The sequence below is a fragment of the Anomalospiza imberbis genome, chromosome 6, assembly GCF_031753505.1.
Source record: "Anomalospiza imberbis isolate Cuckoo-Finch-1a 21T00152 chromosome 6, ASM3175350v1, whole genome shotgun sequence".
Lineage (NCBI taxonomy): Eukaryota > Metazoa > Chordata > Aves > Passeriformes > Viduidae > Anomalospiza > Anomalospiza imberbis.
Window position 1 is genome coordinate 43,494,907 of NC_089686.1, and position 14,365 is coordinate 43,509,271.

At 40.3% G+C, this 14,365-nt stretch overlaps 1 protein-coding gene across 11 annotated transcripts in view; it reads right to left on the minus strand.

The window, feature by feature from the left end:
• Positions 1 to 2,926: 2,926 nt before the first annotated feature.
• Positions 2,927 to 14,365, minus strand: part of LDLRAD3 (low density lipoprotein receptor class A domain containing 3) — a 203,096-nt gene continuing 191,657 nt past the window's right edge. For 8 of the 11 annotated variants that reach the window (XM_068193760.1, XM_068193761.1, XM_068193756.1 and 5 more), the window contains 2 exons: positions 5,606 to 5,951; positions 2,927 to 4,000 (listed from right to left, as the gene is read on the minus strand). In XM_068193760.1, the coding sequence (XP_068049861.1) occupies positions 3,739 to 4,000; positions 5,606 to 5,951 (608 nt within the window). In that variant the 3' untranslated portion in view covers positions 2,927 to 3,738. The remainder of the gene's footprint in view (positions 4,001 to 5,605; positions 5,952 to 14,365) is intronic. The other 3 variants (XM_068193754.1, XM_068193759.1, XM_068193758.1) reach the window with 1 other exon arrangement.

Consider the following 14,365-nt stretch of genomic DNA (forward strand, 5'->3'; position numbering starts at 1 on the left):
GAGGTAAATGGTAATTTGCCTTACAAGGAACTTCAGATTACTATCAAGTAGAATCACTATTGGCTTCATTTTAAATACACAGCACACTGATTTCAGCAGAGGTTACAGCTGAAGCTCCTGAATTTTATTTATTGCATTTGCTTGTATTTAAATGACCTTCTTTCTAACATGCCTTCACTTACTTCAAGTAGTCATTTCTTCAAACTCTTTTGTTCAAATATATTAATAGCTGCACTGAGAACTACTCAATACAGTGGTCGCCATTCAGTACAGACGTGGAAACAGAATTAGGCTCTTGAAGAGAACTTTAATTGTAAGAATAAGTCTTTGAAATAACATCAATTTGTTTAAATATTAAGTAGAAAGGAAAGCTCTTGGATGACTAACATCAAACTAAAAGGTTAGGACCAATTGCAAACAATAGGATGATCAATTCCAATTTTACCTGCTACCATAAAGAAACCCTAGCACATAGTATCGGATGAACATTTAAATTCAGCCTTACAAGCTGCAGGATTTTCAATGAAATATTTCATTTCATCAGCACATTTCCCAAAGATTCCACTGAATAATGCAGTGTAATGCTGTATTAACACACTAGAAATGATACACCATAAACAACTTCTGTGTGACACTACAGCAATTTCCAAAGAAACCAGCCTAGCAAACCTGTTCTACTACCAGAAAAACAGAGTAAGATGAGCCACCCCAAGTTTTAGCACACCTTTTTGGAACAAGATACTGAATTGCTGTAGTCCGTAAAGTTCAGTGGTCCCCATAAGTAACAACGAAGAGGAAGACAAGACTTGTTGCTCTTTCTGGATCTCTAGACAATGATATGTAACAACACCCAGAAATGCAGGTAACAGCTTTTCTAATCAACATTCAAACAGAAAGGCACAATCTCCTTTTAAGTTGTGTTCTCAAAAACTAGACGATTCCTATACAAAGATAAATACCCCCTTAGCTGGAAGGGAAAACGTCACACCATTAAGAATGTTTCTTCTTTTTTTTTTTTTTGGGTTTTTTTTATTGGTAAAGTCCAAATGGATTATCTTAATGCAAAAGTTACATGAATATATACATCTTGAAAGAGTATTTTTAAATATATATATGTACATATATGACAGTGACTGACACAGAAAACAGAAGAAACAGGCTATATTAACTCTTTTCCTATTTCTTAGCAATGTGAGGCAACATTTTTCAGATGCCATAGGCACACAGTATTTGGGCTGCAAACCCTCTGTTGTCTTAGAATACACATGGTGAAATGCAATCCCCTGTGGAAGGCTTGTTTGAGGGGTAGTGGACACAAAGATTTAGTTTCACTAATAGTGCTTTAGGCAACTTTAAAATTAAAAAGATACCTAATTACAATGAAACTACTGCAAACTCTACAATGGTATGTTTTCAAAACTAATATAAAGTTTCTAAAACTGCAACAGAAAAACCAGTAAAGTTAATTCTGATACAGCATTACACAGCTCTTTTACAGAGGCCAAGCAGAATCCTATTGAAAGGCAAGAGAGACAGCAGGGTCCAGTGATCACAGGAGATGTCCCTGCACCCACCTGTACTATTAACTCATTCACATACCTGAGCCTGATCTACCTGTAAAATAAAGAATAGCTGTCTGCTCTGTGCAAAGACAACAGTCTGCCTGTGACCTTGGTCAGTCAGTAATAAAGCTAAATCCTGCTTTGTGCAGGACAGCATAATTACGTTGCTTGAGTTCTCAGCAAGGATGAAATCTGAGCCACTCCTGCATGTTACTTTGAAACGACCAAGGAGCATCATCACCAAAGCACTTCACCACAGGCTGCCTAAGCCTGTAATGAAAGCTGCCCTTAATCTGCTTCCAAAGTCAGCATAGCCCATCAACATTAGAATTCTTCAGCACTCCCCACCATGTCCTCAGTCCTGGAATGACCTGTGCTTGTAAATCTATCTGGTCCCTGCCTCTTGTATTTGTGGCAACAGATTCCAAAGCTGGAAATGAAAAAAAAAAAAAAACCCCAAAAAACAACAACACCCTAACCCCCTCCCTAAAAATTCAGGTTTATTTATGAGAACTAAGACTGAATTTGAGTTGTTGCCTTACCTACACTCCAAATTCTTGGGCTATGAGCATGTAACCTTTGGGCAGAAGAATCAACCTTACAAGGATGGGGAGGAAGAAAGCAGAAAGTGTGGGCAGTCAGCTTCCTTCACTTCCTTTAAACAGCAAGGTCTGTTTAATGACACTGTTCTTTTTTACATAGAAATAGTGGGTAATGTGGGATAGACAAACATAAATCATTTTTCAAGGCAAATTTCTCCCCAGACAAGAGGAAGACACTGTACTTTTCTGTATACTGAGCACAAGTACGGCACTGCAGTGGCATTTAAATTCACAGTTTCTTCCCTCTTGCCTTCCTAAATACCTTTAACCTCAGAGGTGCTTTCACATGGTGATTCAACAAGGTGCACTGAAACACATTTGACAGGAGACCATTAAAGGACTTATGACAGAATGGACATAAATAATTCTGCTGCAGAAGCTAGAATTTCAACCAAATGAATGTGAATAATGCAAACTCTGTGAAAACCAATGAGTTTATCAAAACCAAAACTTTGACATTAGAGTTCTCGTGGTGTAGCAGAACTAAACCAAAGTGATACACTATGTACATACCTACATACAGTATTACACATGTGTATCCATGAGTGTACACACATATGCTGCAGATAGGATGCCAAGCCCACACCTTTCACTGCATGACTTGCTTTCAGGTATTTTACAAATATAACAAACTACTCACTGACATTAAAGCTTCCTGTGCTGGTTGTTTGCCTCACAGCAGTTTTGGTGTTGAAAATTTTGCTGGAACAATCTGGGGGTTTGTTTGTTGTGTTTTTTTTTTTTTTTTTTTTTTTAAGGGAATACATGGAGTAATGTTATGCCACACAGGAAAAGAAGTCTTGCTCTGCTGTTTTGAGAAGCTTCGGTGCCTCTGTACTCACCCTTGACATTTGACAGATAAGTCAACCTTTGTGGTGTTGCTGAGACAACCCATGCAAATTTGGCCTAGATACTGGCATCTGCGGAAAAAAAAAAACCACCTTGCTTAATTAGAGTTGTTGGATCCTCACAAGCTTAAACCTCCTTCACAATGAGAATGTTCCAGGCCACACAGAGATGGGTCAAGTAGGAGATTTTCTGCAATTTGGGCACTGCCAGGAAGTTGGCATTGGGCACCAGACCTCCAAGCAGCATGAGTGCTTCTCATGTGCTTCAGTGACCACCAGTTGGCACCACACGGTAAGAAGAAATAGCTCCCACGTTGAAAGGCAGTCTACCACGTGAAAGGCAGTCTGAAAACAAGAGTCCTTCTGGCAGAACTCTCGTGTGCAACTTCTGTAAATATTATACACACACTTATATACATTCATATACAGTAAGCAGTCCAATAAATACACCACAACAGTTCTTTTGACAAAGCACTGATGTTTCCCTTACTTGTCTGAACCAGAACTTGCTCACAGAAATATTGTGGAGAGCTGATGTGACTCTAGGTTTAGCTCTCCTTGCTCTGCCTTTGATGAGCCCAAAATGCTGAATTCAAATATTAACTTAGCATGAATTCAAAGCAAGTCATCGTTCAGGCACGTGTCCCCCTGAAACCTATTAGACACAGCAGATTAACCCACATAGACACAGTAAATGCCTTCTGGCCATCCCAACTACTGGAGCAGTTACACTTCTCTTTCGGCTGTGTGGCTGACCAGAGGATCACTCTGATCTACTGTCCTCTCCAGCAGAGTTCTGTGCCCATCCATGCTGCCACGGACATCTCTTGTCCAGCTGTCGGATGTGCCCATGGGACTTTCTGCCATGGGGGTGTCTGTGCTGGCCAAGCTTCCCGAGCGAGAGCGGTAAGGAGGAAGGTCTGGCTGATTAGGGGATTCCGATTCGGAACAATAAGGTGGCGGAGGAAGGTCAAACCAAGGTGGTCTGCTATAAGACACACAACAGAGTAAGAAGTTACTGAAAACAGTGGGACAGAAGATAGTACATAGTATTCCAATGATGAAAAAAACAAACAGTATTTCTTAGCTTTTCCATTATGACATATATCAAGAGATCTCAGACCTGCTCACATTATTCAGGTAATTTCAAAATATTCACACCACCACTGGGAAGCAAGGTTTCTGGCCAAGGTGCAACATAGTAATTACAACCTGTTTAACAATCCACATGCTGAATTAGATGGCTATGGATTTCCAACAAAGCTGGCTCAAAGACAGCTGTGCAAGAGGTAAAAAACTTTTCTGTTTAACATTTACACTAGAGAAAACACCAAAAGAAGTAAGATTAAGTGGTGGATTTACACCTATAGATGATAATGTGAGCAGAAGAAAACTCCAAGGAAACCTTCCTAAGGGACAGAGATTAATGGCTTACAGTCTACAAATAAATAACAAACTGAATTCTCCACACTGACAAATCACTTTGGCTGTCATGAGATTATATGCAGAGCAACTGTTAAGTAGGCACAGGCAAGATGAGCACTGCACTCAGGAAAACTGTTCTGATAGCAAGTAAGGGCTGAGCAGATTGATAACAGGCACTGGGAGCAATTAGCTCCAAAACTGCTGATGGTTTTATCAGCTCAGGTGAGAAGTGATTACAATCTGGACACCTGCTCATTTAGTTGTCCTTAATAATGAAAAGATATCATTATTATGAAAGTCAACATTAAGACAAGGGTCCTGCAGCCAAAAGCAGTAGAGAACAGGAATTCACAATTATTCTTAAATCCCACAATTCGTACTGTAAATACCAACAGGGTGATAGTGAGCAATCTGAATTGCTGAAGTTTGTACCATATCCTTTTTCGGTACAGGGGATGTCTGCTTACAAGTTTTGTTTGGAAAGACTTTACAGACAGAGGTTAAAATGAATGGTAATCATCTACAAATAAAACCAGTGTCATAACTACATAACCACAAAAGCATCACATACAAGCCACACCCACATCAAACTTCAAAGCACTTTCAGCTACTTAAATTAGGAAGAGTCCTTTCCATTCCAAAGTTCCGTTCTTTTCTTCTCTTGGTAAAAGGTAAAGCAGTGCAGAGCAGAAGAATGACACGGTTTCTTTATAAAAGAAGAACGCTCTCACCTTTATATACTTATCATAAATGAACAGGGCTGTATTTTTTTCAGTGCTATGACCTACAAATTACCTGGGCTTTTTTGGTGAAACTCTAAACTCAGTTTTCACATTTTGATTCCAGACTGGCACAGGTTATCACTACTAGACAAGTGATACATTCTCCTGCTGTTCTTAAAATCTTACTACCAATTTGTGCTAAGAGATTTGAGTTTGCCTCAAATCCCTTTTAATACCAGTAACAGTAAACAGACCTGAGAACCATGATTTTTTCATGCACAGAATAAGCTCACATTTACTGAAATTTGATCCTGTGCAGGCAACAGAAGCACAGCACTGGACTTCTGTCAAAAGCAGTAGAAAGTGGGGAGCAGCAGCACAGATTACCAGAGCTGCAACCAGCAGAGGGATGCTTTGGTGAGCCCAGAATCAGCTCCTGTACATACCTTTGGTCGAGCACGGCCTCTGAATAGGATGGTGGGGAGTCCATCTCCACTGGCCTGTGGTAGGGCTGGCTGGCCATGTACTGGATGCCGTTGTTGACGTTGTAGGTGACGCTGCAGTGGTGCGGGTGGTCAAGGACCACCAGGCGGGACAGCAGCACGGGGTGCTGCAGGCGATGCACCGGCAGCGTCATCAGATTGTTGCGCTTGCGCTGGTGGTGCAGTACCAAGGCGAGGAAGGCCACCACGAGGACAAAAATGACAGAGCTGCCAATGATGGCGTAGGTAATACTCGGGTAGTAAAGCAGCTGAGTTTCGGAGGTCACGTAATCTTGGCCACTGCCTCCCTCTGCAAGGCAAAAGGAAAAGGAGGCCTGAGATTGGTTGCAATATAAAACTGCTTTTGGCCTATGCTGTGTTTTCTGCTAATGCGCTGTGTGACAAAAGAAAGTTTTCATTTTTCCTTCAGATTCTGAAAAATGAGCTTATTAAAAGCACATGCATGCAAACTGGAGATTGGTAGGCATCCCTCAGTCCAACCCCATCAACAGTAGTGCCAGCAAATAAACTATAGGGAGAGACAAGCTAAGAAAGAGGAAAATGCACACTGTAGTAGCATGAGCATTATCATGGGATACCTAACAGTCACAGCTTTTGTTTCCAAAGGTGAGATACCCAGTTCCAAGCCATAACCACAATATCTGAGCTGCATCTGGCAAAGCTTACTAGAATCAGAGATGTAGAAGGCGCAACACTTTTTTTTTTTAACTTTACATTCCCCTGACACCATTTAAGCCCCATGTCCATAAGGTCTTGCAGTCATTGAGCAATATGTTTTTGGGCAGGAATTTCTCTTTCTGTGCAGCCTGTAATTCCTTATAGCTTCAAACAGGCCATTCTGACATTCATCCACCTCAAGAAAAATATGAGTCTCAGTAAAAACAAAACAAACAGAACCTCAAATCCACACAATTACAAGAGCATGATCCATCCAAATTCTTAATTTCCTACTACAGAAGGCTGGCACAGTAAGTCTTGGCATATGATTTTCCTTTCTTTTCCTCATCAAGCAAAACTGCTTTTCAGTCATTCAGAATTGCAACAGAGCCACTAACATATTTCTCTAACAACAGATAATGAAATATACACTGATTGTGCCCAGCATAATGGAAGACCTTTACTCAAGCACCCATTGTTTTCATCCAAGATGCTTTAGGTATCTCTCTGAATATTTGATTTTGGTAGTTCACTTACATGGTTAAACACCAAGCCACAATTTCCAGCATCACTAAAAATAGCTTCTGCATTTGTCAGTAAGATAAAATGGCTAATCCTTTAAACATCTCTTTTTTAAAGCATAGATACTTTAATAAGAAGAGATGAGATGGGAAAAAAAAGACTAACAGAACAAAGAAAATATGATTTCTTCATTATGAGAGTAGTGAGGCACTGGAACAGGTTGCTCAGAGAAGCTGTGGATGCCCCATCCCTGGAAGTGTTCAAGGCCAGGCTGGATGGGACTTTGAGCAACCTGGTCTAGTGGAAAGTGTCCCTGCTTACAGCAGGGAGGTTGGAATGAGATGGTCTTTATGGTTCATTCCAACCCAAGCCATTATGTGATTATTGGTCCTGCCACAACTATGAAAACTACCACTCAGAGCTGCTTCACTGATGATGCCACTACAACCACAGACCAGAGCTTTGCAGTCAGCTGCAAGCCACACTTTTCCTGATAGTGTAACACCTCAGGGAGGATCTTTGCTAACTTTATTTCCCCGTGCAACTGTGCTAGAGAAAGCAGAAATCACTGTTTCCAGTCAACATTTGGTCTCTGGCTCACTCAGCAAAGTGAACCAAGTCTGCATGAGGAATGTAAATGAGAACAGAAGGAAGGAAAGGAACTGACATGCATTAGTAATTTTAATTACAGCTCACCACATATTACTCTGGCTCCTTTAATACACTCCCTAAATTCAACAGCTGAGAAATGAAATCATGTTATGCATCACAGATAAGGGCCAGTGCAGGGAATATAATGACAAGCAGATCATTTTTATGCAAGCATCAAGAAGTTTATTTGCAAGGACTGACCCGTGGATGAACACTACTAGCTGCAGCAAGTGCAAGGAAGGTAAATCTATTATGACATCCCAGTAAAATACCACAAGACTCTCATTCAACTTGGCTCACTGGTTACAGTGCACTGGCATTAAGGCCGAAAACCGGATGCCTTTGCAGACCTAATGAGACCTAATTAGTTACCATGGGGTCATTCTGCAGCAGCACAGTCTCTTCTCTGTATAATCTCCATCTTACTAAAAGGGGAGAAAAATGAGAAGTGAATTATCCATCAACTTTTTTCCCAAACTTTTAAAGTTATCCACCTGTTTAGGATAACATCTTCTAGGTCCTACAAGAACCATATCTATAAATCCAAACAAGTTAACTGGACTGCTGAAGAAAAACTCCTTTATCAAAAGTCAGATGGGATCTGATGATCAGCTTCAGAATAGTGTGAAACAAAACATCTCTTATCTGGTTTTACAATCTTTTTCATACGACAGCCATAGACATATTTTGCAGAGATTTGGGATAACTTTGCAGTTAACATGCTGTTTTGGAGTTTTGGGAGTACTGTGGCATAATTTATTTACCACTAACTCTGTTCCTTTATGGGTGTTTAGATCTGTTTCTCATATTCCCATTTAGTTCACTGTCTGAAACCCAGAGCAATCTAAGGGCATGCCTAGGAATCTGTGTAGAGGTCTCTGAGCCAGAAGCAGAGCTATTAGGGTGCTGCTTTGAACAGTCTTGTCTGGTGCAACCTTTGAACCAGCCAATACAGCAATATTGCATTTAAAATTGGAATTAGCATCTCTGTCAGTTCAGCTAATTCTAGCCCATGTGTCTCTAACATGAAGCAGCACAGGAGTACAGATATATCCTGTGAAGTGGAAAGAACTTGGTTCATTTGTCAAGTGCTCTTTCTTGCACCCCAGGCAGTGTTGAAGATTTGCATAGGGGCACCCTCCCCATACAAAGAATCCAGCTCCTTAAACATGCATAGTCTGTATCTATCAAGGAAAAGACTGTACCTGAGATGGAGTTCTAACTAGGAAGCTTCAGCTACCATTTAAACTAAGTCTTCTTTCACCACAATAACAACATTATTCTTGCCTTATCAGTGGGTTTTCTGGGCCAAGAAGACATTATCTTAAGGTCTCTTAGCAATCCACACATGTGAAGTCCAGTGGCATTTCAATTTGGCTGTGATATAATTTATTCCACAAAATACCAACCTGTACCTAATCTCTCTTGCTAGCAAGGCCAATAAATCCAAGCCTGCAACAGATGAAAGTAACATTACCTGAACCTTTCAACACTGCATGGCTCGCAGTCCTAGAGAGGTGAACTGCCCTTAATGGTCTTCCAAAGTAACTCTTTGACAAGAAAATTGCTCTATGGCACAGCTAAAACAAAACACAGTAGAGAACTATGAGACAGTTTTGCATATAGGAGACTTTTAAATCAAGTTTTTGCTTTGTCTTCCTATATAGCTGATCATGCTGAAATAAGCAACTTTTTAGAACTCCTTGATAGCATTCTGTTTTTTTTGTAAAGCCTGGTGAATATTCAGAGGTTGGAAAGGGAACGAGGGGTACTGAGCTGAGACTGCCTGATGAACCTCTATCCATTTTGCATTCAATGTAAAAGGGAAAAAGTGAGATATAGAGAACACCTGAAAACTGCCTCTTGGACATGCATGACTACTTAAGGAAACAAAACCCATGACTCTTTAGCTCTACTCTAATAACTTTCAGCAAATGTTTACACATCACAGAAGTCATTTAACTGAATTTCTTGGTAATTCAGTTATCATCTCCCAGGAGAAGCAGGCATTATCCAGGTAGGTTTAAGAAGTTATTTCTGCTGTGCTACTAAGTGCAAATGCATGAAAAAGAGTGAGTGGGCAAACAAATTTAATTTAAATTCATGGAATATTTACTATTTCATGCCTTTTTTTTTTTCCCTTAAGAAGATCTGTTTTCTATCATGCCACATATAAACAGTTTATCAATGCCACTTATGCCTATTAAACCCCAGTATCTGGGAAATGCCGAATTCACAGATTAGAGATTTTTGGAGTGTAAAAAGCCTTGTGAATAATTTAGGAAAATACTGATAAAGGAAACATAGTAGGTTGTGCTTAGAGGTCTATTTTACTGACTGTGAACAAATTTGCTGTCTCAAAGTTTAAAAAAAGATCTGAGAGTAACTGCATTAAGTCTGCCCGACACAGGGTTGAGGCTATTATTTTATCTTTCACAATCCTCTGCTCAAGCCTGGCTTTTCACAGTTCATTGGAGAAAAAGCTTTTGAAATACATAATCTGAGCAGACATCTGTAGCCTTAATGAGCACGAGTCACGGTCCATCTCCAACAAAGATGCTACTGTAACAACACATTTAAATTCCAACTGGTTAAAGTGCAGAGCTGCAGCTTGGAAGGTTAAAGACAACAAAAATCAAATGCAGACAGGCAGAGCCTCTGCACATTATTTACTTTCTGTGTTTGGAGTTCTTAGGGCATCCAGCTAAGTCTCCCAAAACTCTTATTAAATTTTTCACCCTTCATGATTTTATGTGCCACTAAAACAACTCTTCTATAGATTTTGTGCACTGAACTCTTAGAATGTTCTTTATTCTAGTGATGTTTTTCTAACTGACTTATCTTTTTTCCCTATTGCCCTTCTCAGTGTTACAAACAAGATCTCTCTCAGACAACACAGCACCTTGACCTCATGAAGCCTCCTGCTAGGTTACCACTGTTCCCCTCCTGAACAGCTTCACAGTTCCCATAGACACCAGAGACAAGGATTTGTTTTCAACTGCATTCAATGCGTGTTTTTGCCTTGCTATGGCTTTCTCTGTTTCAGGCACAGAAGAGAGATTCACTAATGGAAGTGTTACACATACTAAGCAGGCCTTATCTATGGGAATTGGCCAGAGGAATACAATATGATTACATTTTTGCTTAACAGGTAATTGGTAAATGGGTAAGATTTCTGGGAAGGCACCGGGATGAAGCTCCTTACAGGTATGCCTATAACAGTGATGGCTTCACAGACAAAGACAGACAATGGGCATCTGCACAGATGTTGTGGCTTCAAATGGCACCAAGGTTATCCTGTGTTTAACTCCCTGCTAATAACAAGTGTCCCTAATGCCCACAGACAGAACCACAGCCAACAGAACAGCCCTTGATCTAAGAAGCTGGAGCAAAGGGCGGATCTATTCCCAGCTCTTGAAGTTGCCCATCAGGTAATTTTTACCACCTCTGCCTGGCTCCTTGCCCGGCTAGCCCCACCTGAAAACTAGACAGTGATGTTCCCACATTCTTAGGGAATTCTCATTCAAAGCTCTTTCATACTGATAAGAACTACATTTTCCTGAAAATTCTAAGTGTTTCAAATATCAATCAGAAGCCTTAAATACCACTGGATGCTCTATCTTTACCTATTCTTTCAGATGACTGGCAAGACAGTCATGACCTTGCCTGCACAAACACAGTAGGATCTCTTGATATGAAGAACTTGTTAGTTGTACATATATATATATATATATATTTACATCATTTACATCGCTATTGGTATTAGTGTAACAACTTGAGCCCTGAGCAATGAAACAGAATTTCTCTGTATAATACACTTTAGAGGCTCTGAGCAAAACAATGGTTATTGCTCCCAACAATGTAAAGCTAAGTGTAAGACTTGGAACTATATATAGTTAAAAAAGTAGCTAGCAAGACACAGATAAACCTAAGGACAGTAGCAGTCAGCAGAATTAGAAGCAGTGCCAGCATGTCTCATTCAGTGCACCAGAATGGGTGCATTATCAGTGCCTTCCTCCCCAGACTTAAATCCTCATCCTGACCACGCTCTACAAGAGCTGTGCTTTCAAGTCTTTGCAGCTGCTCTAAATGAGCAGCTGAGTCAGCCTGAAGATCAAGAGCCTCACCTCTCACATGCCATCCTTTTTTATCTTCTGCAGGGCAGGATAATTACTCCATGCACTTCACACACACACACACACACACAGAAAAGAAAAGCAGCAAACCGAGCAAATAAGTGGAGAACTAAGAAATACTTAACAGTAGTCATAGCAACCAAAGTTCTAAAATTAACTTGGCAGCAACTTAAAAACCTGCAAAGCCAAAACCTGCCATAAAGCGGAGAAACAAAAGGTCCAGACTTGGCAGCTGGAGGGAGACCAAGTAGGAAATTAAAGTGCTACTCAAAAGTAATTTAGGATTACTCCAGCACTGATCTATGCAGCAGTTCCTGGACACATGATAGGATAGTGGTGTACTTTGATTAAATCTTAGCCACTACAAAAAACAGGCCCAAATCACAGGTAAAACATAAAAAGGAAGAACTGTGTTCTGTTAGTCTCCTCCTTCTAGTTTGTAAATGTAGGGTCACCATCAAGGCTACCACGAAATTAGTTACTATGGAGTTCTTGTAACATTTTATGACAGGCCGAGTCTGGGGCACTGAAAGCTTTAGGGGTTTTTGCTACTATTGGCCCCTCCCAAGCACTAGATTAAACATGCTCTGCAGAAGGAAAATCTCTAACTGCACCCACCAGAAGGCTCTTTGGTGGACCAAGTTTATAAAACAAATCAATAATCTGCTTCAAAAAAGAAAAACAGTATTATCTTCATAGCAAAAACATGCTCTGGTGCTCTTGCTGAGACACATGACAACTACACACCACCCAGGCTCTAGTGCCATTACAAGAAAGGTGACTAAGTTGGAGATAATAGCCACTGATCCTAAAGCATAGCCTGTTCCTCCCTGCAATTTCCCAAGAGATATTGCAGTCTCACACAGTATTCCCCAACTGCATAAATGTCCAGGTTTGGGGTCTTTGGTTGCTGTGTGATCTCTTGCGTACCATTAGTGAGTAGTACAGGATAGTCATGAAAGTTAAAACAATATAATGTTTTAATGGGGAAGTTAACAGAACTGTGCAATTCAACCAGCAAGACCCAAGCATACTCATTCTCCAATATTTAAGGAATAATGGACATACACTAAAATACAATAAGTTCCACCTCATCATGAGAAAGAATTCCTTTACATTGAGGGTGACAGAGCAATGGAACAGGCTGTCCAAGGAAATCACGGCATCTCCCTCTCTGGAGACATTCAAGAGGTCCCTTCCAAGCCCAGTGATTCTTTGATTCTTTAACATCAGCTTCACTTCTTTAACTAAAGCATCCTATTTTCTACCAAATAACCTTGGCATCACCGGCAAATGTTATGTGCAAATGCACTGTCCTGTCTTCTGCAAAGGTTAATTGGAGCTCTGAGCCAGGTAAGAGCCTGGACATTGTATCAGCTCCCTGCCAGTGCAAAGGCATACCCTACCTTGATTAATTTTGAAAGGTCATCAGTACAATTCCAAGTCAAAAGTATGACGGAAAAGAGGTTTGGCAAAGGCCATGGGTGGCTTTGCTTTTCCTATTCCCTAAGTGTTTAGAATCCAAGTTGCCAGGACATACTCCACAAAAATTCCTTGAAATCATGTGAATATCTAGGAGGCATAAAAACCCAATAAATAAAAACAAAAAGTAAACTAATTAAAATGAAAATTTGTGGATGAAATGTTGGTGGTTTTATCATCTATCAACTCTGAAAAGAAATTACACCCATTGCAAAACTGTTACCAATTTATCTTGAGTGATCTACATGCCTGAAAAAATGCATGTTGTTTCAAGAGAATGTCTGCAAAAAGCTGAATGTGAGATGCTGTGCAGGACAGCTGAATTACATTTTTATAGTGCTTTCTGGAGGCTGGCAAGAAGAGACACACAGTGCTGAGCTAGAATGTGCACATTAACTTTTTCCTGGGTGCTGATTAGTGCTATGAACAGCTGGAGCATAAGAAGGATAATAAGGCTTGAAGAAATGCAGTGCAGGATTTATGGAGCCTGCAGTCAGGTAAACATGGCAAGAAATACTACTTAAATGTGATTTAAATCTATTGTAGAGTAAGTTTATAATCAGTCTATAAATTTAGTCTAATTGTTCAAGAACTGTATTTTAATGGCTCTCATTTTTGAAAAAGCGTTAATACAGCATCCATGTCCTGCTTTACATATTAATATTGTCAATCCTACTTATTTCCCAGAATTGTGAAGAAGAGATGTTGCCAGATACACATAGCTTCACTTGTTCAAGAAGCTACTAACAATCTAGAAACCATGAGCAGGTTGTGATCCTAAGTAAAAAAAGAAACAAATCCGCAGAGACAGACAATAACTTCCAGGTCACCTAATCCCTTTCTATCACCCATTCATTCATACCTACTCAATGCCCCTTCAATGACTGCCTTCAGGATGCCACAGAATAAACCAGCAGCAAATCCACTCCAGCAAGAGCCTGCAGGACACCCTCTGGCTCTAGGAATCAAGAGGAGACTGGAGAGGAAAGCAAGCAATGTGGGTAGACACTCAGTCCAAACCAAGATAAGCTCAGTGCTTGGTTCTGACAAAAAATGCACCTCTATGAAGTTACGTGATGAGATGCTTTCCCTGTTAAAATTATCCTGACTTTGCATTACATTTGTTTGACATACAAACTAAATTTCCTTTCAGCCACACGCTTTTGAAACTCAAGAAACTCTTGCCAAACAGCGGCCTCAGAAGCTTCACTGTGTTCAGGTCCCACCTTCAGGAAGGTCTTAACAAACATTGTAC